This window comes from Gigantopelta aegis, chromosome 15, assembly GCF_016097555.1.
Source record: "Gigantopelta aegis isolate Gae_Host chromosome 15, Gae_host_genome, whole genome shotgun sequence".
In the NCBI taxonomy this organism is placed as follows: Eukaryota; Metazoa; Mollusca; class Gastropoda; order Neomphalida; family Peltospiridae; genus Gigantopelta; species Gigantopelta aegis.
Window position 1 is genome coordinate 9,768,555 of NC_054713.1, and position 27,957 is coordinate 9,796,511.

At 38.8% G+C, this 27,957-nt stretch overlaps 1 protein-coding gene across 1 annotated transcript; it reads left to right on the top strand.

Moving 5' to 3' along the window:
* The first annotated feature begins 698 nt into the window (after nucleotides 1-698).
* Nucleotides 699-23,997, top strand: LOC121390338 (endoglucanase E-4-like). The gene is made up of 9 exons (XM_041522131.1): nucleotides 699-876; nucleotides 16,085-16,272; nucleotides 17,705-17,864; nucleotides 19,027-19,135; nucleotides 19,663-19,813; nucleotides 20,755-20,920; nucleotides 21,868-22,039; nucleotides 23,021-23,211; nucleotides 23,903-23,997. The coding sequence occupies exons 1-9, from the start codon at nucleotides 699-701 to the stop codon at nucleotides 23,971-23,973; spliced, it is 1,386 nt and encodes a 461-aa protein (XP_041378065.1). The 3' UTR covers nucleotides 23,974-23,997.
* Nucleotides 23,998-27,957: the final 3,960 nt, after the last annotated feature.

The window sequence follows — 27,957 nt, forward strand, 5'->3', positions numbered from 1 at the left end:
CCCTCTCTCCATAGCGTTACATTTTGTTTACATTTTTGTAGTCTGTGAATATGACTTTTTGCCGATAATATTTTAGAGTAATTGGATATGTTTTGAAGTAAAAACATTTATTTTACATTCGCGAAGAAGAAAAATGTCAGACATGCCCAAATGTTCTGCACTTGAAAAGTAGATCCCCAGGAAACAGCAACAAAACACATGTGTAGAGAAAAATAGAATTTCTTCTCAAGGTAATTAAAACAGACGGGGTGGAAATGGTACTGGATATATCGTTCGTGAAAAACGGAGGGTAATGTTTTGACATTATTAGAAAGAAAATAATCCATTATTTATGTATTGTGTTTTTTTAAATATATATATATATATATATATATATATATATATATATATATATATATATATATATATATATATATATATATATATAAATGTGAGTAAAATGTACACCAAATCATCTTACAAATATCATTTGTATGTCCCATGATACAAAAAAACATAGGGTTTGACACCATAAACACATTCTTAGCTGGAACAGCCTCCGAGTTATGAATGTTAAATTCTGAAACATACGCCATCTTGAAAAATAGCTGTCATCTAGCCATGCGCACAACTGTTACCGTTCCGTGACCACCTACTCAAAATACTAAGCCTCTTTTATGGCTCCGTTTACAGGACTATTAAAATCTTAATTTTGTTTTATGTGTTACGGCGCAGGCCGGTACAACTACAAGGAAGTGTTACACAAGTCGATTCTCTTCTACGAGGCACAGAGATCAGGTGTCCTTCCGCGAAACAATCGAATCCCTTGGCGTGGTGATTCGGCCGTTCACGATTCGTCGCCAGATGGTCGAGACCTGTCCGGGGGCTGGTATGATGGTAAGTCTGTCCACATGTTAACATCAGATTCGGGTTGTATTGGCTCGATCCAGTTTAAAAGTATATAATGCCTCAGGGTCGTGGACAAGTTCAAGCGGGGTGCCCAGTGTACACATATTAGCTATTGTTCATATATTAGACGGCATTTCCTCGATTTCTCTCCAATTCAACCAATCGGATACCAGTATTTCGATCGTCTTAATCGGGAAGACACACCAAAAAAAGCCGTCTCAGTAACAAGTGACGTTATCAAAATTACTTCGTCACAATTGGCCAGATATCATCGCCAAGAGCTGTACGAATGACGTCAACAAAACTGGCGCGAACACGCAACGACATTTGCCACGCCCATATCAGGTAATGAACTTATGAGATGCCGTCTAAATCGTTTAGAAGGCTTAAAACGTTTTTTCGAAATTAAGAACGGGCTCCGCTTCGCTCAGCCCTTCTTATTTCTGAAAAAAACGTCTTAATACCTTCTAACATATACGCAGATTTTAAAAACATGTTTTTAAACAAGTCTATTACCTCAGAAACAAATACGATAGTGTCAGGGATGGGGCCCTTGTATCACTACGTTACAGTCATGTTACGACAAATGATTCTATAAAATATGAAACATATTGATATATACGGTGATTGTAGCATATTATAACAGTACTAATATCCATGGAGGTGCAGGCGTGTTTGTTAAGTTCCCCTCAGGAAACATCTCCAAAGCAGTAAAGGCCACAACAGACTAAATGCTACATGTTCAAAAGCTAGCACCTCCACCAACTTGCAAAAGGAGAGCACTTATATAGGATCTGCCTGTTGTGCAATCCTTTTGACTTTTTGTCTGATCAATAAAATATCTCAAAGATAAAGAAGACCAAACACCGGAGCACATCCTACAGCAGTGCCCAACCTATCAAGGTTTGAGACAATCTGAGTGGCTTATCGAAACAATCATACAAATCAAACTCCATGGTGACAGAGGAGAACTGGGAAAGACAGCTCATTTCAATTTACAGACTGGACTACTGGTGTAGCTTATGAAACAAGAAAAAACATCCATGGATATATGAATGCATAAAAATTATATGATAAATGGGGTTAACAGTGAAACTTGGAAATAAAATAAAATGAGTTAAATAATGGAAGAAAGTAAAACGAGAGAGAGAGAGAGAGAGAGAGAGAGAGAGAGAGAGAGAGAGAGAGAGAGAGAGAGAGGGGGGAGAGAGAGAGAGAGAGAGAGAGAGAGAGAGAGAGAGAGAGAGAGAGAGAGAGAGAGAGAGAGAGAGAGAGAGAGGGGGGGGGGGGGGAGGGAGGGAGGATGGAACAGAGTAATCTTAGAGATCGAAGTTATTGCAATGTGTGTTGCTCACACTGTAGATTGGATTTAATTTGAAGTGTTGAAAATTGGCATTTATTTATATAATTTATACGATTGCTGCTCCACAGTGATGATGCAGTAGCCACAGTCATACCATTCACTGATTTAAGCACAATCAAAATTAATTTTTCTGTGACGTTTAAGATAACTAGGGGGCGGGACGCAGCCCAATGGTAAAGCGTTCGCTTGATGCGCGGTCGGTCTAGGATCGATCTCCGACGATGGTCCCATTTGGCTATTTCTCGTTCCAGCCAGTGCTCCACAACTGGTGTAACAATGGCCGTGGTATGTACTATCTTGTCTGTGGGATGTTGCTAATCGAAAAGAGTAGGCCATGAAGTGGCGACAGCGGGTTTCCTTACTTAATATCTGTATGGTCCTTAACCATATGTCTGACGCCATATAACCACAAATAAAATGTATTGAATGCGTCGTTAAATAAAACATTTCCTTCCTTCTCTAAGCTAACTACGAGCACATACGTTTTAGGTGGGAAAGACGTTTACATTTCTTTTTAACCTCGATTCTGAGGATATAAAATAATCCTTGATGCTAATGGAAATAAATATAGCGGGATTCCTGTGATGACTATGTGTCTACTGACCAAATGTTTGCAATAAATGTATGCAATGTTATTTCATCTAGTACTCTGTGTCAAGTAGCCATGTAAAACAATTGCTTGCGAAACTATGGATGTTGCAAAACATCCAGTTATATCGAAAATGAGCCACGAAAGGTCTCACTTTCTTGGTTTAAACAATATGTATTTCTGTGAGTATATTAACAGATGGAATTGGTCAACAGGCAAACATTTGTAGACCAGGTACTAGGTCAATTGTATAATATAGGGAAAGGTCTTTATATAAGCTGCCTATACAAAGACCTTCCCCTATATTATACACTTGACGTAATACCTGGTCTTCGTGGACATTTTGAGAGAAAAAAAACATTTTTTAACCTGACAAAATATAAGTATTTGAATCGTCAGTTAATACGTTGAGGAAGGGGTTGCAGTAGTAATATTTATGGGTCATAATTTAGTTGTATTATAGTGTTTTTAACTGCATACGTTAACATTGTTGCCTACGGGATTTTATTTGGTGTAATACAACCTATAGTGGAGAAAAAAAAATTAGCCATGAAAGGTCCCACTATCTACATTTAATACGCTGAGGAAGGGGTTGTATTACTGATAGTTACGGATCATAGTCTGGTTAATATATTGTTACAACTGTATCACAGTGTTTTTGACTACACACGTTAACATTGTTGCCTATGGGTTTTTTGTTTGGAGTAGTACAACCTATACAGGAGAAAATCGAAAATGTGCCACTAACGGTTCCACTTTCTTCAGTTAATACTTTGAGGGAGTGGTTGTAGTACTGATATTTATTTTATGGGTCATAGTTTGATTCATATATTGTATTATACATGTAGGTTTTTTTAAACTACATACGTTAACTTTGTCGTCTATGGGATTTTAGTAGGTGTAGTACAACCTATAATGGGGAAAATCAAAATCGAAAGCTCTTATTTTCTTCAGTTGATACCTTCGGGGGTGGAGGGGAGTAATACTGATATTTATGTCTCATAATTTGGTTAATATATTGTATTATAGTGTTTGTAACTAGATACGTTAACATGTTCGCCTATGGGATTTTACTTGCAATAATACAACCTATAATAACGATCCGCGATGGGGCGAGTTGATACGAATTTACACAACCTTTTGGCGTCCGCAAATAGAGATCGACATCCGTTCAACAATATAGTATTACTTAACGTTCGTTTTATTGTGAATTCTGTGTATTTAGGTTTGCAATTAATTATACAGTTCACCTCCCACGCATGTCACGTAACTCTCTTGTTATTGTGGGCGCTTATTTAATCCACATATGGACACGTCAGTAATAATCACGTTCACGTCGCCGAGAGGGGTTCTGTGTTTATGTTGTGCTGCAAATAATGAATATTCTGAATTTTAATTATTTAAACCACGAGAATGTGAAACAAAATTGAGAGTAGGCTTTTTGAAAGGTGACACATGAATAATGATGTATATATAGGTTAATGTTGGTATGTCATCCTAACTCTTGTCGTCGGAAAATCAATTTTACAACCACAACCATCCTCGGTGGTGTCGCGGTTAAGCAATCGGACATGAGGCTTGTAGGTACAGCGTTCAAAGCCCCGATACCGGCTCCCAACCAGAGCGAGTTTTAGCGACTCAAACGGTAGGTATAAGACCACTACACCCTTTTCTCTCTCACTAACATCTAACCACTAACATCTATCCTACTGTCCTGGACAGACAACCCAGATAGCTGAGGTGTGTATCCAGGACAGCGTGCTTGTACCATTACACCCTTTTCGTTCTCACTAACATCTAACCACTAACATCTATCCTACTGTCCTGGACAGACAACCGAGATAGCTGAGGTGTGTATCCAGGACAGCGTGCTTGTACCACTATACCCTTTTCTCTCTCACTAACATCTAACCACTAACATCTATCCTACTGTCCTGGACAGACAACCTAGATAGCTGAGGTGTGTATCCAGGACAGCGTGCTTGTACCATTACACCCTTTTCGCTCTCACTAACATCTAACCACTAACATCTATCCTACTGTCCTGGACAGACAACCTAGATAGCTGAGGTGTGTATCCAGGACAGCGTGCTTGTACCATTACACCCTTTTCGCTCTCACTAACATCTAACCACTAACAACTATCCTACTGTCCTGGACAGACAACCGAGATAGTTGAGGTGTGTATCCAGGACAGCGTGCTTGTACCATTACACCCTTTTCGCTCTCACTAACATCTAACCACTAACAACTATCCTACTGTCCTGGACAGACAACCGAGATAGTTGAGGTGTGTATCCAGGACAGCGTGCTTGAACCTTAATTGGATATAAGCACGAAACATAAGTTTAAATAAATAAATAATTATAATCACAATGCATTGCATTTGGAGAAAAAAAAGCAAGAAATAAGAAGTCACTTGCTTCTGTTTTGTTTAACGACACCACTAGAGCACACTGATTTACTAATCATCGTCTACTGAATGTCAAACATTTGGTTATTTTGTCATATAGTCTTAGAGAGAAAACCGCTTTTTTTTTTTCCATTCGGAGCAAGGGCTCTTTTATATGCACCATCATGATCGCACATACCACGGCCTTTGATATATGTCGTGATGCTCTGGATGGATATGAGAAATAGCCCAATAGGCACACCGACGGGAATCGATCCAAAACCGATCGCGCATCAAACGGACGCTCTACTACTGGGCTACGTCCCGCCCCGGAACATTGATAATGATATCACAAGTTACCGCATATATTTAAAAAAAAAATTAAAATCATTTTGGAATGTGCGCAATGTATGTTTTTGTTGTATTAAATAGGTTAATGTTCGTATGTCATCCTAACTCTTGACGTCGGAAAATCAATTTTATATAATCACAATGTCAAGCATCTGGAGAAAAAAAAAGAAGAAATATGCGATAACTTGTAAATAGCTAAGCTAAGCGGAGTGGGTGTTCTATCATCCAGATTTTCTGCCAGAAAATTATTTGAGGGTACGTAACAAAAAATAAAACAGATCATTAATACCCTTATTAGGTGGTTATGGGTTAAATTTATTACAGAAGTTCTTTTACTATAATTTTTCTTTAAAAACATGTATCCATTACTTTCCAATATTTCCAAGTATGCAATTTTATCCTGTGTACCCTCTTACAAAACCTTTGTTGTTTGTGTTTTATCTTCAGAGTTAGGGGTGGGTGTGGGCACTGCCAACCCGTATCTCCGAAGATAATTAATACACCCCAATGTTGGAAGGAAGGAAGGAAATCTTTTATTTAACGACGCACTCATCACATTTTATTTACAGTTATATGGCATCGGACATATGGTTAAGGACCACACAGATATTAAGAGAGGAAACCCGCTGTCGCCACTTCATGGGCTGCTCTTTTGGATTAGCAGCAAGGGATATTTTATATGCACCATCCCATACACAGGATAACACATACCACGTCCTTTGATATATCAGTCGTGGTGCACTGGCTGGAGTGAGAAATAGCCCAATGGGCCCACCGACGGGGATCGATCCCAGACCGATCGTACATCAAGCGAACGCTTTACCACTGGGCTACGGATAGTGATTGGTCACCACTTTAAGTATAGAGATTGACGTCACTGCCGTTTGCTTTCCGCTCTTTACGATTAAAATACGAGCGACATGTATTGAATTTGGTGGCTAATATATAATATAAATAGAGAATAATACATGACTGGTCGTAAGGTACCATTTGTCTCACAACGAGTTGTTTTAAAATGTATCTAACGAGCGAAAGCGAGTTTGATACGTTTTCAAACAACGAGTTGTGAGATAAATGGTATCTAACGGACACGAATGTATCATTCTATTTCTTACATATCCTAAAAAAAACCCAGGTTTTAAGGAAATTTTAACATCTTTTTCGACTAAAGGTTATTTACAGTCGTTGCACTTGTAGCTGACTTACGCGTCACAAACACATGGTTTCCAGGTTAACTATACGTCACAGTGGAATAGATTTTCACCTTGCTGTTTATTATTGGACGTATGTCATAGGTGACCTGGTCATCACCTAGGGTGCAGCCAGTCGTATGTCTTGAAATTATTAACACATGTACGTGTGTAAACAACTATGTGTTATTAAAATAACGCATGGTGTTCTCACCAACGGGTGTGTAAGAAAAAGTAATAATATATACTAATAAAAAAAATAAAAAGTGTTTTATTTAACGTCGCACTCAACACATTTTATTTACGGTTATATGGCGTCAGACATATGGTTAAGAACCACACAGATTTTGAGAGGAAACCCACTGTCGCCACTACATGGGCTACTCTTCCGATTAGCAGCAATGGATATTTTATTTGCGCTTCCCACAGGCAGGATAGCACAAACCATGGCCTTTGTTGAACCATTTATGGATCACTGGTCGGTGCAAGTGGTTTACACCTACCCATTGAGCCTTGCGGAGCACTCACTCAGGGTTTGGAGTCGGTATCTGGATTAAAAATCCCATGCGTCGACTGGGATCCGAACCCAGTACCTACCAGCCTGTAGACCGATGGCCTAACCACGACGCCACCGAGGCAGGTATATTTAGTACTGTTACCGGACTATATTAATGGGATCTGTTTATGAAGCCTCTTTGTTCTTAGACGCAAGGTGTTTAAGCTTTGTAAATATATTTAGAACATCAGGTTACAACATTTTTTATAATGTGGTTATTTGGCGAGGTTCAGATGACAGTGTAACACGCGAGGTTCAGCTTCAACCTGATCATTTATGTTGATAATGCAACCCCTTTCAAGTTATGTTTTTGTAATGTTTCAGTCAAATATAGAAACTATTAGTATTATCGTGTAGAAAATACTACCGAAAGTCGGATAATAACAGGCGCCTGAAAACATCTTAGGAAGCCAGCCAAACTATTTCCAAATTTTAAATAAAATTGTTTAATTATATTTTAAAGTCTGTTGTGTCACAATATTACAATTTGTGAACCTTGTTTTCTTAAAATAAACGCAAGTTTATATGCAATCTAAAGAAGATCTACATCACTGGCTGCTGGTGGCTGTGACGTCAGACGCTGTTCTCAATGTAAACATTCTTTTCATGAAGCTGCTTGCTTTTTTCATTTTTTTTTCAAACTGTTTAAGTAAAACCTCAGGCTAGTTCAGAATGGGCGCGAATAATGGAGAATAGACAAAATAAGAGGTAATTTGATGTTATGGGAAGTGTAAATGTTATATTTATTTATGCAGTTCAACAATTATTGCAGTAATTTAATATTTAACAAATGAGGAAACGACCTACCTGAAGATTTAGCAAATGTCCGCCATGCACACAACTCATTTCCTAGCGACCTGATAACACATAGCAACGCCAAGGTTATCATGCTAGCAACGGAGGAGTTATCAGGTAGTGATTTACTAACACTTCGAGTTATCATATAGGGGTCATCAGGTCACAAGAAGCATGGCTGCATGCTAAACGTGTAGGGCACGTGTGTAGTACATAAAGTAGCCCGAGTACTCTGACTTTAGAGGGAGGGCTGAATATCTGTTTTAGTTTTTAAATATACTCTGTCTAAAAAAGAAACGCATAGGCGAAATATTCATGGAATTATCTCTTTAGTACAAAGTGGAATAATTCGGCAGTTCGATGACGCAAGTGCAGAACCCGGATGTAGCGATCTTGTGCTGCAGTTGTTATGCAAGGTCTTCCACTTCTGGGCCGGTCTTCAGCTTATTGAAACTGCTGGTACCTGTCCCAGAGACGTGAAATGCAGCTCTGGTGGACATTCACGTGGTGTGCGACTGCTAACTGCGATTCACCTAACCTGAGGCGGCCTATTGCAATATTTCGATTCGACAGGCTTAGTCTTGGCATCTTGTAACTCGTCTACGTCTAAATGGAAACGAGTCATCATTGCAAGCATTGCAGCTTTAAATACCCATCACTACACCAATCGTGTCCCCGAGTGTCACGTGCATTCGCCAAAATCTGACCATTTCACGCCGATTTCCTGCAATTGTCGCACAACGTGCCACAACGTGCCACAACGTGCGTTAAATTTGTTCTAGGGTGCATTTGGGCATGCTGTCCCATTCCAGAAACATTCACAAACATGGTCATTCAGCAACATTGTAGAAAACAAAACGATATTTTGTAAAATCAAACATTTTTCGTCTTTCCCTATCACCTGTGCGTTTCTTTTTTGACAGAGTATATTTTATTGATCAGAAAAAAAGTCGAAAGGATTGCACAACAGGCAGAGTCTATAAATATCTGTCCAAATGTCCGTCTAGCCCTCTACAGTCGGAGTACTCGGGTTACACATAAACAAGCTTGGCAAATTTGGTCCATTATGCTTATCCGTAACATTAATGCCATGGTTGCGAAACCTCTATACTGTGTGTGAGAGTACGGCTAGTGTGTGCTTATGTGTTAAAAACTGTCACTGTTTAAATAGCTGAGTCATATACATAGGCTCTTATGAGATACAGACTTCCATTTATTTTGGAGTTCATTCATAATATTAAACTTGCATGATGATCATCATAGAGCTTGGTGAATGTATAGACATTTCCTTTCGGTTTCCACGCGAATGCTGATGTATAGCTTCTGTACTCTGACTTCAGTGGACATGGTTTGGGTTTGGAGTTTTCCTTCTCCTAGGAGAGTTTCCTTACTAGGATTCTGAGCCTCTCCAGCCAGGTTTTGATTTTGGAGTTTGCTTCTCCTAGACAGTTGTCTTTCTTGACTCACATCCTCTGTCTGTCCGGTCCATATTAGTCTAGTCTCTACCCGTTGACCAGTCCAGCTTGGGTGACCCTACCAGGAGCTGATGATCCAGCTGGTATAGCTATCCAAGTCATTGAGACATGAAAGCTACCCCGCCACGTCAAGGAATGGACCATGAGATAGAAACTTACATGTTTCCGACTAACATTTAAGCTATTAGTAGTTAAAGGGACATTCCTGAGTTTGCTGCATTGTAAGATGTTTCCGACTAATAAAACATTTCTACGATTAAACGTACATATTAAATACATTTTCTTGTTTAGAATATCAGTGCCTGTATATTAAATGTGTTTTTGGTCGTCTTAATATTTGTAAGAAGCCCAAACTGGATGTTTTTAGGAAATAAAATGAAAATTAACCTAGTACAAATATTAGAACGATGTTTAAACAATATTTATGTCACAAAAGAAATGGATTGGCAAACAGGCCATTGACCTATACCTATGCCTCTCCACACATACTTTGTTACATACAATTTATAATATACACATATATCAGTTGACATGTTCTTCAGAGAATTAGAAACAATTACATAATTTTCACTCAAACATAAAAACAAGTCTAAATGACCATTAGATTAATGTACTTGTCCATGCGTACACGTACCCACGTACATAAATATACCCGATTTCATAATATTAACTTACATCAGTTATTCTCGCCCACCGCCCACAGTACAACAGCCAAACTTGCAAGTGACAATGCGATGTAGGATAAATGGCTTTAAGAAATTAAAACGTGAAGCGTTTTGACAATTCGAAAAAGTTATGAATATATTCTGCTATACGTAAATTAAGGACAAGAGGGTAATCATTATTACCATATAGCACTGTATGGAGATCAAAACCACCATTATAAAAATACATTTTTGTACGAATGTTATCATATAGAGGAGAGACAAATAGGAAATGTAATGTATCTTCATATGGGTGTCCACAACTACAAATGGAATTATCATAAATATGTCTCGTATATATATGAGCGTTGAGGTCACTGCATTCGAAACGAAGTCACCAATGAATTATTTGGTTTAGGCGTGATCCGAATTCTAAAAAAGTCTTATTTAACCCATTTCTCTGCGGGAATATACAATTTTTTTAATTTTCTAAAAGATTCTATTTGTCTTTGTCACGGGGATTCTATAATTCCCGTAACTGAATAAAACACGATTATCAAAATATCTCTCCTAACTGTATATCTATTAGATCTCTCTGTAACAGGCGGTTAAACCCTAGTATGGCTCGTCTCTAGGTATGATCAGAGATACGATCTTATAAGTATATATAATTATAGCACGTTAGTCCTCTAGAAACACAACAAAAACACAATACACTTTGGAATCTGTATTAATCTACGCTGACAAATGTACAGCCGTAGTAGTTAATTAATAACAACAATAATAACAACCCAGAACTGATCACTTAATTAGTTAATCTCTGGGTGTCTAGTTACACAATATGCGAATCACTTCACCGTTACACCACACCCACACGTGTGATAATTGAGAAACGTTTCCAGGAGAAGTTAATTAATAAAGGAATTACAACACCATTCCTAACTGGTTAATTTTTAATTAACCCTTACTACTCGTTCAGTAACGTGTGATAATTTAGGAACGCTTCCAGGGGAACTTAATTAATGAAGGAATTACAGCTCTATTCCTAACGGGTTAATTTTTAATTAACCCTAACTACTCATTCAGTAACCTTGTGACACAGAATTAATACTGGTACCGATCACAATAAAGACAATAACCTACAGTGTACCTAGGTCGTCTAGGATGACTGGCTAAGCTTATATTACCAAATACTCATATAATGTTAGAACTAAAAGTCTACGATTTACTTCGTCAGATGACCGAAGACACTGTCTAAAGAATATTTGTATAATACAGTATCAAAATAGTTAAAGTCACATCAATCACATCAAGGTTATACACAGAGCAGAAATAATATTTACCAAAGTCCAAACGGACTAACGTTCCCTGGGAGCCGTCGTTTTCTCATTCTCCTAGATATCTCTAAATCCTAGCTATTTATTATAAATCAGAATACGCCTGGGGGTACAAGGCGGTACCTCCCCCTATCATCTGATATTCCAACTCTACTGGAGTCGGTATATTTCTCTCTGATCGTCAGACTTACTGACGCCATCGTCGCCAAATCACGGTTGTAAAACCCGCACTCGCAGAGGTATTACGTAACTACTCGCCACATGGCCTCCACAGCTGGACTAAGTGCATATTGAAATGTCCGATCGCGCGAAGTATTACGTAACAAGTTGCCTACCTGGGCTACGGGCAATAAACTGCACACGGCCCTCTAACACAATTAAAATCGCCACAGGCGAAACAAATTTAAGAGCATGTACCGTCACAGTCTTATATTTTCATCAATACTATTCCACTCATGAACTGATGAGGATAAAAACGATTTTCTGTATAATTCTGTTCTAGCGTGAATATATTGCATTTGGTCAGCATTACGGAGTGAGTAATTTCCAGAAACTGTTTGGGGTACCAGTGATGATAAATACTGTGGAGTTATGCCTTTAACCACTTTATAAAAGGTACATATTTTATGAAATACACGACGTTGGTTTAAAGGACTGAATCCAGTTTCGCTATACATTTTCTCATGTCTTGTTCCTCTAACAGCACCACATATTGTACGAAGGGCGTCCAACTGAAGTGTTTCTAATATATTTGCTTGGGCTTCTGTACAATTATCCCAAATATAATCACAATAATCATATACTGGCAAAATAAAAGATTTATGTAATGTTTCTAGTGTTTTCATTTTTAGATGCTACTTTAAACTACGGAGACAATTTATCATTGGGCTAACTTTATAAACAAGCTGTTCTATGTGGCAATGCCATTGGCCGTCCATTTGGAATGTAAGACCAATATGTTTATGATTGTTTACATAAGTTATTTTTGTATCTCATAAGAATATATCTGGTTGGATCTGCTTGTGGATCTTTCTAGAAAATGTGATTGATTCTCTTTTTCCTGGTGAAAATTCAACCTGCCACTTCTCCGCCCAGCTTGATAACAAACTAAGATCAGAATTTATTGTACGACATCCTACTTGATAAGCATCTAAAACTACATAGAGAGAAGTGTCGTCTGCAAATAATTTAATATTACTCTCAATATTATCCACTATAACATTTATATAAACTAGAAATAAAAGTGGCCCTGGCACTCCTCCCTGAGGCACTCCTGCCGAAATAGGCTTATTATCAGATTTAAACCCATTGATCACAGTCTTCTGCATTCGTTTTTCTAAGTAACTTTCAAACCACAGTAAAAGTATTCCACTAAGTCCATTAGTGTGTAATTTATATACTAATCTTTTATGCCACACACGATCGAAAGCCTTACTAATACCACAGAATACCGCTTTGACGTATTTGCCCTCATCCAATGTTTGTAAAATAAAATTATAAAGATCGGTCAGTTGAGACAATGTACAATCACCAGACCTAAATCCAGATTGCAAATTAGATATTATATTGTTTTCCAAGAAGAAATTGGATACATATTTTAAGACACACGTTTCGAATATTTTTTATAAACAACTGGTGAGAGCCACTGGTCTGTAATAATTACACAAGTGAATGCTGCCTTTCTTATGGATTGGAATTATAAACGATTGTTTCCAAGTATCATGAAAAATGGAATACATTAAAGACATGTTAAACAATTTTGTAAGTGGTTTGATTAAATGTTTTCCGAAAATTTTAATAATTCTATTACCAATCATGTCTGGACCGTTAGCTTTTCTTACGTCTAATGACTTCAATATGTCGTTTAACTCTTCTTCTTTTATTGAAATTTCACTCAATTTGTTAATGGCTTTATATTTATCTGGTACATCTTTATCCGGATTTTCAACTCTGGCTTGAGTAACAAAATAATCATTCAATATATTTACAATATCTTCCGCCTCTTCGTAAACAATTCCTTTATTTCGCTCCTCGCTAAGGGACTCCCAATCCTTCGGTGTATTTCTATCTTCAGCCTTATTGTGAAATTTATTTCGGTTTCTCATTAATTTTCTAATATTTCCATTCATCCAAAGAGCATCATTACGCCTAATAGTAAAAGTTTTGTGTGGAATAAATTCATTATAAAAATGTGTTATAGTATCAATTAATAAGTTTGCTATAATATTTACATATTTACTAATAACTATACTTTCCCAATCATAATGTAAACTATTTTGTAAACCTTGATTATTGGTATTTTTATAATCATAAATTACTCTTTGGTAACAATTTGCTTTTTTAGTTTTAAAATTGAGAAGAACGTACGTAGCACAGTGATCACTACAAAATGGAGACAATACACCCATTTCGAATACCAACTCAAGGGACGAGACAAAAATCAAATCGATAAGAGTTCTAGAAGTTGGTGTGATTCGTGTCGGCTCGGTAATAATCTGATATCATCCAAAGAACTGACAAACGTGATCAATTTGAGGATGGAATGGACGTAACAAATCTTCATTAAAATCACCCACGACAAGAGTTTTCATCATTAGCAGATTGTAATGAATCCGAGATTAAATCCCAATATGCTTTACTATAATCAGATCGGTAAAAACAGCCAACAAGTACATTCTGATTATTAAAGCAAATAGTAATCCACACTGCTTCAAGGCCGTCTCGTTCTATGTCTGGCATATACTGAAAATAAATATTTTCTTTGACATAAATAGCTACACCACCACCTCTAGTCAGCCGATCTTTGCGGGCAGGAGCATGGCATCTCGGAATAACTATTTCATTATTTGTAATATTTGGATTCAACCATGATTCAGAAATACAAATTATGTCATTAGTTCGGCATTAATTAAATCAAGTTTGTCTCTTAAACTACAAGCATTCACGTGAACAATGGATATATGATTACCACCTGGTCCTGGATTAGGATGTACATCACCACAACATAGTAGAAACACTAAGGTCATACGAATACCGATATTAGAACGATCAGAAACATGTTTAATATACAGCCGCTAATATTCTAAACAAGAAAATATATTTAATATGTCAGTTTAATCGTAGAAACATTTTATTAGTCGATAACATCTTTAAAAATTGCAGAAAACCCAGGAAAGTCCCTTTAAGCTATTGTCCTTAAGGCCGGTAGTACCCAGAGCAAGATGCAAAGTTTTATAAGTTCATTTGGAAAGTATTCCGATTTTTCTTTCACTAATCACGAACAACTGATCACGAACAACTAATCACTGATCACGAACAACTAATCACGAACAACTAATCGCGAACAACTAATCACGAACAACTAATCACGAACAACTCATCACGAACAACTCATCATGAACAACTAATCACGAACAACTAATCATGAACTCCTGTCATTGACAGAGTGAGATAGGTGTATCTTCACGAACAACAGATCACAAACAACTAATCATAAACAACTAATCACGAACAACTAATCATGAACTCCTGTCATAGAGAGAGTGAGATGAGTGTATCTTCACGAACAACTAATCACGAACAACTAATCATGAACAACTAATCACGAACAACTAATCACGAAAACCTAATCATGAACAGCTAATCACGAACAACTAATCATGAACAACTAATGACGAAAAACTAATCATGAACAACTGATCACGAACAACTAATCGTGAACTCCTGTCACAGACAGAGTGAGATGGGTGTATCTTCACGAACAGCTAATCGTGAACTCCTGTCATAGACAGAGTGATATGGGTGTATCTTCACGAACAACTAATCGTGAACTCCTGTCATAGACAGAGTGAGATGGGTGTATCTTCACGAACAAGTAATCATGAACTCCTGTCATAGACAGAGTGAGGTGGGTTTATCTTCACGAACAAGTAATCATGAACTCCTGTCATAGACATAGTGAGGTGGGTGTATCTTCACGAACAACTACTCATGGACTCCTGTCATAGACATAGAGAGATGGGTGTATCTTCACGAACAACTAATCGTGAACTCCTGTCATAGAGTGAGGTGGGTGTATCTTCACGAACAACTAATCATGGACTCCTGTCATACACAGAGTGAGGTGGGTGTATCTTCACGAACAACTAATCGTGAACTCCTGTCACAGACAGAGTGAGGTGGGTGTATCTTCACGAACAACTAATCGTGAACTCCTGTCACAGACAGAGTGAGGTGGGTGTATCTTCACGAACAACTAATTGTGAACTCCTGTCATAGACAGAGTGAGTTGGGTGTATCTCCAGGACAGCATAATTGAACGATAAGTCGATGTAAAGTTAAAAAACAAAATTGAAATGAATGAAGGTTTACAACAACACGGTATTTCAACCAATCATATTCTAAACTCTAAATGTTTTGCCAGTGGTAATCCTTCTTCTTCTTCTCCTTAATGTATTTATGTATTTAGTTATTTAGTCATAATTATATTTATTTTATTTTTAAGCTGGCGACTTCGTTAAGTTCAACTTCCCCATGGCGTTCTCCACGACGACACTGCTGTGGGGTTTGATCAAGTTCAAGGACGGATACGTGGCGTCAGGCGAGCTCGCCAACATGTATGACTCAATCAGGTGGCCGCTCGACTACTTCATAAAGTGCTGGGACGAACAGAATAAAGTGTACTGGGCTCAGGTGAGATTTGGAGAGAAAGGGAGAGATAGACAAACAGACATACAGACAGGCAGGCAGGCAGACAGACAGGCATACAAACAGACAGACAGACAGACAAACAGACAAACAGACGGTCAGACAACTCGACTACTCGACTACTTCGTAAAGGGCTGGGATGACCAGAACAAAGTGTACTGGGCTCAGGTGAGATTCAGACAGACAGACAGATAGATAGACATACATATGTAAATGCATACATACAGACAGACTGGCAGATAGGCAGACAGACACCTCAACTACTTCATCAAGTGCTGGGACGAACAGAACAAAGTGTACTAGGCTCAGGTGAGATTTACACATATATATATACATACATACATACATACATACATACATACATACATACATACATACATACATACATACATACATACATACATGCATACATACATGCAGACAGACAGATAGACATATAAACATACATGCATACATACTAACAGACTGGGCTCAGTAAGATTCGATTTCAAGAGGAGCGAGTTTCGACCCAATCAAGACAGACATACAGAGAAAGAGAGAGAGAGAGAGAGAGAGAGCTCGTCATATATATATTGACTTCGAAAAGAAACTATACCAAGAAAAACTGATTTAATTTCCTTTACAATTTGGATAATGGAAATAAAATGGTAGTAAAATATGTTTCTGCGTTTATGAAATGAAATTTTGTTCTCAACATGCCAAAACACCACTCTTATGAATATATATTTTAAACATTTCTTCAGTAGTCTCTCGGAGAATTCGTAGGCTATAGTTTAGTGTTCATATTCTGAGTATTCGTATAGTATAGTATAGTATAGTATAGTATAGTATAGTATAGTATAGTATAGTATAGTATAGTATAGTAGAGTATAGTATAGTACAGTACAGTACAGTACAGTATAGTATAGTATAGTTTCTTTTGGACGTCAGCATATGTTGTGGCGTTGTATATGAAATAGTCCATAAATGAGAATGAATTAATGTTTAACAACCCAGCACTTAAATATTCATTAGGAGCGGGATGTCGCCCAGTTGTAAAGCCCTCGCCTGATGCGCGGTCGGTTTAGGATCGATCCCCGTCGTCAGTGGGCCCATTGGGCTATTTCTCAGAAAAGAGTAGCCCATGAAGTGGCGACAGGGGGTTTCTTCTCTCAATATTTATGTGGTCCTTAACCATACGTCCGACGCCATATAACCGTAAATAAAATATGTTGAGGGTGTCGTTAAATAAAACATTTCCTTCCTTCCTTCCTCCCTCCCTTCCTTCCTTCCTTAAATATACAAAATGTATATTATGAATATGATGGACCCATAAAGGATAAGACCGTTTTGGCAGAAGGAAGAGTCTTCGAATAGAATAAGCCCTGTCATTGTTACGCACCCGCTGAATTCGGGTCGTATTTGTGTTTCCTTTAAGGTCGGCGATGGGAACAAGGATCACGACTACTGGGGCAGACCCGAACAGATGACGATGGCTAGGCCCGCGTTCAGTGTCACTAGGAGCTCGGGAGGCACCGAGGTGTCGGCAGAGACCGCCGCGGCCATGGCAGCGGGATCGATCGCTTTCAAAACAAAAGGTGATCTTGCCTTCTTAAAGTGACAGAACACACTTGTTTGTCCCATTTCGCAGGGGACTATTTCATTTCATTACAATTTATTTTCGTGCTTATATTCAATTAACGTTCATGCACGCTGTCCTGGGCACACACCTCAGCTATCTGGGCTGTCTGTCCAGGACAGTGGGTTAGATGTTGGTGGTTAGTAGGAGAGAAGAGGGTGTAGTGGTCATGCACCTACCCATTGAGTCGTTAAAACTCGCTCTGGGTGGAAGCCGATACCGGGCTGCGAACCCAGTACCTACCATCCTTATGTCCGACAGCGCGTAACTTTGACACTACCGAGGCCGCGGACTATAGGTTTCATATCCGTCCTTCTGTCTGTCTGTCCCACATATAGTTTTTCGAACTTTTTTTCACAATGCCTAAAAATATTGAGTTGGAATTTTGTAAATAGCTTTATGATGCACTGTGACAGATCAAAATTGACTTTCATTTCGATTTACCCATTTATGACAGAATTATTGCTCTTAAACTTAGGAGATAAGAATTTTTTTTTCTCCGGACTTTTGGTTTTTACAATACCTGAAGATATTGAGGTGATTTGATTTATAAATAAATAGCTTTATGATTTACTGTTAGAGATCATGGCGATGTATGGTCCTTTAGCTAAGCAGATATACACATTTGTTGCGCCCCGAAGAGACATGCATTGCTTTAGAAGTACTTATTGATTTTGCGTATTTAGGACAGTTTGAAAAATAAATAAATTATGGTCCAAAAGTGTTTCACTGTCTAGTGTCTTAGTCGCAACTTGCATGTGTCCGTAATCGGAACGCCGAACATTTTAAATTAACATAACGCAAATACGCACATATAATATGTGTATAATCTATAACGCAGGCTCGTATGCACACGCTTACGAACACGCAAAAATAGAATGGAATCTTATCAACCTGTTGCCATAGAGAATAGGGTTTTTTTACGGATTACGCATTACGTATACGGATTGCAGATAATGGAATTTGCGCCTTATGCGCAGGTCAGGTCATAGATTTTAACGTGCACATTCAGAACAAGCTGTTGTAGCACACGCCTGTGATGGGCGCAGGTGTCGACATTCGCCGGCTCATCCGTCCAGGACAGGAGCCTTTATGCGCTGAAAGTGTTTATATTTATACAGATCCATCATACTCAGCGAGGTTACTGGAAAAGGCCAAGAGTTTGTATGACTTCGCCTACCACTACAGAGGGACGTACACCGACTCCGTGCCAGCCAAGGACTTCTACGCGTGAGTAGGAGTATGGAGAAGAAAGCTGTTGCTGCCGTATGGGCCACTGCTGCCGATTAGCTGTCCATGGCAGGATAGGTCACACAACGGCCTGTACCATACTTACTTACTGTCTTACGACCTGACTTACAAACACATAATCGAACAACCAACCAACCTACCAAACAAACAAATAATCAAACAAACAAACTAAAACTAAATCGTTACCTCGTATAACGTATTTCGGTTTTCTACAACTGTTACAAAGACGATCTTTACCTAGTACAAAGCGTTTCAGTTCCTACGACTGTTACAAAGACGATCGTTACCTAGTATAACGTATTCGGGTTTCCATGACTGTTACAAAGACGATCTTTACCTAATATAAAGTGTTTCAGTTCCTACAACTGTTACAAAGACGATCTTTACTTAGTATAACGTATTTCTCCTCATAGCGCATCTACAAAGACAATGTTTACCACATATAACGTATTTCAGTTTCTACGGTAGCTACAAAGATGATTTTTACCCAGTGTAATGTATTTCAGTTCGAATGATGGCTACACAGACGAGTTGTGTTGGGGCGCTGCTTGGCTGTACAAGGCGACAGGACACCACTCATACCTCCAGAAAGCGCACGACTTCTCGCATAGCGACTCGGACGAATTCTCATGGGACGGAAAGATTCGAGGTTGCCAGGTGGAACAGACAGAATATATGTTACTTCCAATTGTACCAGGACGTTCACAACACTTAAGATTTTAACCCCCCGAGGCAGCATTGTCCATTAACGAAACCCTTAAGTATATTTGGACTTCATCGTTAGTTTTAATAATATATACGAGTTATGGCTGTTGAATGTAGTAGATCAAAACAACAAAACATTCCGAACTCTTTTTGTTTTTTCCGCACCACCTCAAGATATTGAACTCAAATTTTGTGTCTTGCAGATCAAGTTTGACTTTTATGAGGATTTACCCAGTTTTTCCACAGATTTATGTCTTTTGAACTTGGGAGATAAAAAGAAAATGTGTGGGAACATGTATTGCTGGGGTGTCATCCATCCATTCATTCATCCATCCATCCATCCATCCATCCATCCATCCATTCATTCCTGGCGTGAACGTGTTTGCATCTGTCGTCTGGGGGTGGGGGGATGGGAGATGGAGGCGTAGCTCAGTGATAAAGTGCTCGCCCGATGCGCGATCGATCTAGGATTAATTCGCGTCGGTGGGTCCATTGGGATATTTCTCGTTCCAGCCAGTGATCCACAACTAGTTTAACAAAGACCGTGGCATGTACTATCCTGTCTGTGGGATGGTGCATATAAAAGATTCCTTGCTGCTAATCGAAAAGAGTAGCCCACAAAGTGGCGACAGCGGGTTTCCTCTATCAACATATGTGTGGTGCTTAACCATATTAAATCCGACGTCATATAACCATAAATATAATGTTTTGAGTGCGTCGTTAAATAAAACATTTCCTTCCTTCCGACGCCATATAACCGTAAATAAAATGTGTTGAGTGCGTCGTTAAATAAAACATTTCCTCCCTTCCGACGCCATATAACCGTAAATAAAATGTGTTGAGTGCGTCGTTAAATAAAACATTTCCTCCCTTCCTTCCTTTCTGTCGTTTAGGTGTTGTTGCATGAGATAGCAAAGGAGAAACACGACACGACGAACGAACATAGGTACAAGAGATACATCGAGGGGTTTGTCGACAACTGGTTGCCGGGAGGCAGTGTTCACCAGACACAGTGCGGTCTCGGCTGGCTCATGCAGTGGGGGCCATTGTGTTATGCTGGTAAGTGAAACATAATTTGCATTTGGAGGCAGAGGGGGGTAAGAGGGCGTGTACTTTTGGCTCATGAAGTGTGGTATATTGTATTATAGTCCATAGGATATGTGCACAAAAACGACCTAATCGGGAACTGTTTGATAAAAGCAAGATAGATTGCACATCATAGAGAATATTTTAAAGATTGGAGGCATTATCAATATGACCTGTGGTGGCCATGGCGGCCATTTTTCAAGATGGCCACTGTGTATGTTTATTACTATTATGACGTATAAATTAGCCAAAAATAGTATACGTTAAGGATATTAAAACTGATATCTGGTGGCCCTTGTGATATTTAGGGGCAATTTTAGGTTTAAAATTAATATCGATTATGTTTAGTATGTGTGTACCAAGTTTTATGCTTTTATCAAAAAGTGCACGACTCATTCACATTTCCTCTGGACTATTATGCAGTTAAGTAAAACAACTAATTTGCCTTGTTTTGTGAGGGGAAGAGGGGGATTTTTACTTTGATTCATTAAGTGGGTCCCACCGAGTTAAGCTCGGAACAAATAAAACTCAGTGCGTGTGTATTTGTGTGTGTTGTGGCCTTACACTACTCTGTTCCCAACTTCTATATTAAGTCACTTAAAGTGACAAAAATGGCGGCGTCCATTGATGTTGTAATTATGGAATCCATCTTTGTACGCAATATTTAACACGATGTGTGCACGATAGTTGACTGTACTTGCGTGCAAAAAAGATCCATGTAAAGTGCTGCATTGGGCAAGTACAAAAAAGATGGTCTTCGGTGCAGATCGAAAGAGAAGCTGTCAGAACGAACGAAAATTGTCATAATATCTTGTATAATATATTATTAATTTATTTATTTGTTTATTTGTTTATTTGTTTGATTATTAATTTTTTATTTATTTATTTATTTATTTAATTATTTATCTATTTATTTACAGCGAACACGGCGCTGATTGCTCTGATCGCGGCTGAAGACGGCATCAAAACGACGACGTACAGGACGTGGGCGACGAAACAAATCAACTTCATGCTCGGCGACAACAAACATCACAGGAGCTACGTCGTTGGGTTTGGCCACAACCCGCCGGTACGACCTCATCATAGCAGCAGGTGTGTGTACTCATGCTGCTTTTTCCCGTTCCAGCCAAAGATCCCGGCCCTATACTTTCGAAACTACCCTAGCGCTACGGTATGGTGAACACGACGAAGGTTATTATCTAAGTGTCGTAGTGTCGTCATAGCCTACGGCGGTGGGGTGAGGTGGAGTAAGGTGGGGTGCGCACCTCCAGCGCCCACCTTGTGGATTTGTCAGCGACCGGGTTCATTTATTTGACGGTCAAACAATTACGCGAATCTAGACTAGTATTATATAAGACCCAGTCATGGTCATCAAAAATAGCATTTCTTTCTGCGAACATTATTTTATTTTATTTTATTTTATTTATTTTATTTATTTTATTTATTTTATTATTATTATATATATTTTTTTTCTTTAATTGTTTGTTTGTTTGTCTGTCTGTCTGTCCGGTTTTTTTTTTTTGGGGGGGGGGGGGTTGTTCAACCTTTATTATATTACTACTATTACTACTACTACTACTACTACTACTACTACTACTACTACTACTACTACTACTACTACTACTACTACTACTACTACTGCTGCTGCTACTACTACTACTACTACTACTACTACTACTACTACTACTATCACTGCTGCTGCTGCTACTACTACTACTACTACTACTACTACTACTACTACTACTACTACTACTACTACTACTACTACTACTACTGCTACTACTACTACTACTACTACTACTACTACTACTACTACTATTATTATTATTATTATTATTATTATTATTATTATCGAGATTATTATCATTGATATTAGTACTAATATAACAAGTATCACTATCATTATCACCATTATTATCATAATCATAATCAGTAGCAGTAGTGGTGGTAGTGGTGATATTTCGGTGATGATAAAGATGATGATGATGATTATTATTATTATTATCATCATCATCATCATCATCATCATCATCATCATCATCATCATCATCATCATTATTATTATTATTACAGTTCATGTCCAAACATGCCTGCCCCGTGTGGCTGGGATCAGTTTGACAGCCACGCCCCTAACCCCCACGTCCTGTACGGAGCACTGGTCGGGGGGCCGGACAAACACGAGGGGTACGTCGACAAACGCAGCGACTACATCCACAACGAGGTGGCGTGCGACTACAACGCTGGCTTCCAGTCCGCACTTGCGGGTCAGTGTTGAGAATTGTTCCCGTAAAATATGTAATACGCGGCAAGTCGTCGCAGACAGTCATAGACGAGACACCGATAACTATCCTGTTCTATAACGTAATGCTCTAGGCTCAGACTGTCAACTAACAGCAGAACGGTAGACAACTCGACGATTGCATTATAATTTTCCCAACTCCCGACTCCCGAAGTTAAAAAGTTTGCTTGGTTTAAAGAAACCATTAGAGCTATTGGATGTCAAACGTTTGGTAATTTTGACATATAGTCTTAGAGAGGAAACCCGCTACATTTTGCCATTGGCGGTAAGGGCTCTTTTATATGCACCATCCCACAGACATGATAGCACATACCACGACCTTTGATATACCAGTCGTAGTGCACAGGCTGGAACGAGAAACAGCCCAATGGGCCCACTGACGGGACTTACGACGGGTGCGCTTAATCTAACATTTTGGCGTCGTGTTGATTTGTAATGTGTGCTCAGACTAGCAACAAATGTCGGGCCCAATCACCCCCTCCCCTCTCTCTCTGTCTCACACACACACACAGACACACACACACACACACGCACGCACGCACGCACGCACGCACGCACACACACACACAACTGCACTGATTCTAGAACTTTGGTCTGATCAGTGACCGACTACTATTTTCTTGTCCTAACTGACATGCATTATGCTTTTGTTTCAGGTCTGGTTCATCTCCAAGCAAGATCTCACCTTCCGTCTGTAACTCCTCCTCACGGGTGTTCAGGATTGTAAACAATAAATATCAGGTCCAATAAATAAAATTATTTCATCGTTGTTGTTGTCCAGATGACGAAAAATGAAACAAACTAAAATTCCTACGTTCTACAGACCATCATGAACTTAAATAATAATGATAATGCAATGTGTTGATTAAAGGCATATTGTTACAGACCACTGACCTATTTTATGGTCTAACTAAGTATTACCTGAACAAAAATAATTTGTTTTATCCCTAAACGTACGTTATTCAACCATACTCCATTTGTTAATGATATTTTGTAAAAATAATTGTATTATGGCAATTGTCCATAATTAAAAAAAACTAAAATTGCCGAGAGGCATGACATGGATTTCACTCCATCATGGTTTAGTTAAGGTGATGCGATAGCTAGATGTGGTTTCCAACAATTAATGTAATGTTTAGTTATTATTCATTTTTACCGGCCCCGGTGGCGTCGTGGCAGGCCATCGGTCTACAGGCTGGTAGGTACTGGGTTCGGATCCCAGTCGAGGCATGGGATTTTTAATCCAGATACCGACTCCAAACCCTGAGTAAGTGTTCCGCAAGGCTCAATGGGTAGGTGTAAACCACTTGCACCGACCAGTGATCCATAACTGGTTCATCAAAGACCATGGTTTGTGCTGTCCTGCATGTGGGTTGTGCAAATAAAAGATCCCTTGCTGCTAATCGGAAAGAGTACCCATGAAGTTTCCTCTCAAAATCTGTGTAGTCCTTAACCGTATGTCTGACACCATATAACCGTAAATAAAATGTGTTGAGTGCGTCGTTAAATAAAACATTTCTTTCTTGATAATGGTAATAGAATGAGTTGATTAACAAGGCGAGTCAACACGAATTTAAATGTATCGCCTACTATAAACCAATTCGGGTATTGGCTTGTGAGTATTGGCCTGTGAGCAATTGATCTCAACGTAAGAATTTAATTGAGCTAAACACAAAAGTTGAAAACGTCGTCACCATCGTTGCCGTCAAACGCCGCTGTCAGAGAAGTATTACACATATTTCGCCTCTTTACTAAGTAAAGACGAAAAGGCGAAAAGGCGAAACAAAATTCATTCATTGGCTCCTAAGACCCAGTTTTAGACTTCAAAGTTAAAGCTCCTGCTTGATGCGCGGTCGGTTTGGGATCGATCCCCGTCGGTGGGCCCATCGGGTTATTTCACGTTCCAACCAATTCATCACGAGTGGTATATCAAAGGCCGTGGTATGTGCTATCCTGTCTGTGGGAGAGTGCATATAAAAGTTCCCTTGCTACTAATGGAAAAATGTAGCAGGTTTTCACTCTTAAAAATGTCAAAATTACAAAAATGTTTGATACCCAATAGCGAATGATGAATAAATAAATGTTTTCTAGTAGTGTCGTTAAACAAACAAACTTTAACTTTATGTTCAAAGTTAAAGTTTGTTTCGTTTATCAACACCACTAGAGCACTCTGATTTATTAATCATTGGCTATTTTCGACTCGTAGTAATATAGGTAACCGGCTACATTTTTCCATTAACAGTAATTGATCTTTTATATGTACTTTCCCAAAGGCAGGGCAGCACATACCACGACCACTCCACGCACACAAACAAGTCCTACACGGTTTTTGTGCTTTACCGCCCGAGACCGGCCTCGGTGGCGCATTGGTTAGGCAATCGGACTACAGGCTGGTAAGTACAGGGTTCGCAGCTCAGTACCGGCTCAAACACAGAGCAAGTTTTAACGACTCATTGGGTAGGTGCAACGCCACTACACCCTGTTCTCTCTCACTAACCAAAACAACTAACTCACTGTCCTGGACAGACAGCCCAGATAGCTGAGGTGTGTGCCTAGGACAGCGTGCTTGAACCTTAATTGGATTATAAGCACGAACTGAAATTACCGCCAGACAAATATTGACGAGAGGATGATTGGACCGGGAAACGTATCCCACAATCCATTGCTGCTGTCAAGAGAATCTAAAAGTACAGAGTGTAAACATGATGTGTCATATTCCCCAGGCAATGATACGATCTGTTTTAGGCAATCCTCTTAACCTGGATACGTTCACGAGTTCACACAAGTCAATGTAATGACGTTGTTAGTGACGACTTGTTTACAAGTGAATGAATGTTTAACGACATCCCAGCATGAAAAAACACATCGGCTATTAGGGCCGTCGGTACCGGAGCGTTGGAATGTGGATAAGGGGTGGGTGACTATTGTGTTTTGGAGGTTATCTTAGATGATACAGCTGATGAATAAATAAAGTTGCCACCACCGTGATCAAATATTGTGATCCCAGCTATTATATAAAAATGTTGAGAGGGTATATACTACCAAATCAAATCACATAGACGACAATAGTAACATATGTGGCTAAACATCCTGCAGCGTATCAATCGACATAAACGCCACAGATATAAATACTACCACCCCTCACCCTTAAAGTGAATCAGAAAAAAATAGGGGTAAAGATGCTCATTTCTGACATAACGGGTAGCGTCTATAACTACCCTAGTTCCGCACAAGATTCGAGTAATTGTTTTTACAGGTACCCCATACATGTTTCAAGCACAAGGCTACTTGACACAGTCGTACTAGATGAAATAAAATTGCATACATTTTTTGCCCAGATGAACTATTTTTCTTTACAACCAACACACTCAGATTTATCACCAATCACAGAACTTGTGGTGTTCACTTCTCTATCAAACGTTGGGTGCACCTCGAACTTTGACCCAACCGGAAGTTATTTGGTTTAGTACTACCATTAATGAAGCATGCAATAATCTAGTAGCGGAGGAGCAAAGATGAGGTAATAACGCAAGGAGATAGAAAGAGTTGAAATTACAAAAACTGTTTTGTTTTAATTAATATGTTAGAAATTTGAAAACAAATAAACACATACTATTTCCCTAAGGGCACTATATATCTGTCTGCCTGTCCGTTCGATCGTATATGTGTCTTTAAATCTTTAAATCTCTCTCTCTCTCTCTCTCTCTCTCTCTCTCTCTCTCTCTCTCTCTCTCTCTCTCTCTCTCTCTCTCTCTCTCTCTCTCTCTCTCTCTCTCTCTCTCTCTCTCTCTCTCTCTCTCTCTCTCTCTCTCTCTCTCTCTCTCTCTCTCTCTCTCCACATATCTCTCTCTATTCGTATGTCTATGTGTGCATGTGTGTGCATATATATATATATATATATATATATATATATATATATATATATATATATATATATATATATATATATATATGTATGTATGTATGTATGTATGTACAAGTATGTATGTATGTATTCATGTATGTACGAGTATATATGTATGTATGTATGTATGTATATGTGTGTGTACGAGTATGTATGTACGAGTATGTATGTATTTATCTTCTAATTTGTTTCCATGTACATTTGCATATTTTCAGTATTTACACATTTAAAATATACCAATGTTTGTTGTCTTAATACATGTTCGTGCTTATACCCAACGTGGGTGCAAGCATGATGTCATGGACTCACATCACGAATGGTTAGTGGGGAATACAAAGCTAGTAACCAGCAGATGGATAACATTTGAAATCATTGTAACTTCCACCGATTTATAGCAACGATGTATAGATTTGTAACCAATTCGGACATAACCACTATGCGTGTATCTCGAACAGTATATGAAACAAGCAATTTTATAGCTGTCTCAATTTGTCCTAATCGAGGACTTAATGGAACGATTTACGAAGCCAGTTTGTGTTCAGTGCAGGGCCCATATTTTCGAAGCAATCTTTGCCTATGAAATCGTAAACCGATCGTAAGCTATGACGTCACTATAGCATATGCTGTAGTGACGTCACACCTACGATGGGTTTACGATTTCGTAGCGCTAAGATAGCTTCATAAATATGGGCACTGGTGTCTAATCATTGTAAATACACACAGTTACACGCATGTACGTTCAAAACAGACTTTGTGAACTCGGGCCACTGAGTTTAGTTTGATCTGGGTCGATGTACGTCGGTCGCA

Coding starts and splice junctions, on each gene's coding strand:
- LOC121390338 (XM_041522131.1), top strand. CDS start 699: ATGTGTTACGGCGCAGGCCGGTACAACTACAAGGAAGTGTTACACAAG. Junction 19,136..19,662: donor CCAGCCAAGGACTTCTACGC/GTGAGTAGGAGT, acceptor AATGTATTTCAG/TTCGAATGATGGCTACACAG. Junction 20,921..21,867: donor GGGGCCATTGTGTTATGCTG/GTAAGTGAAACA, acceptor ATTTATTTACAG/CGAACACGGCGCTGATTGCT.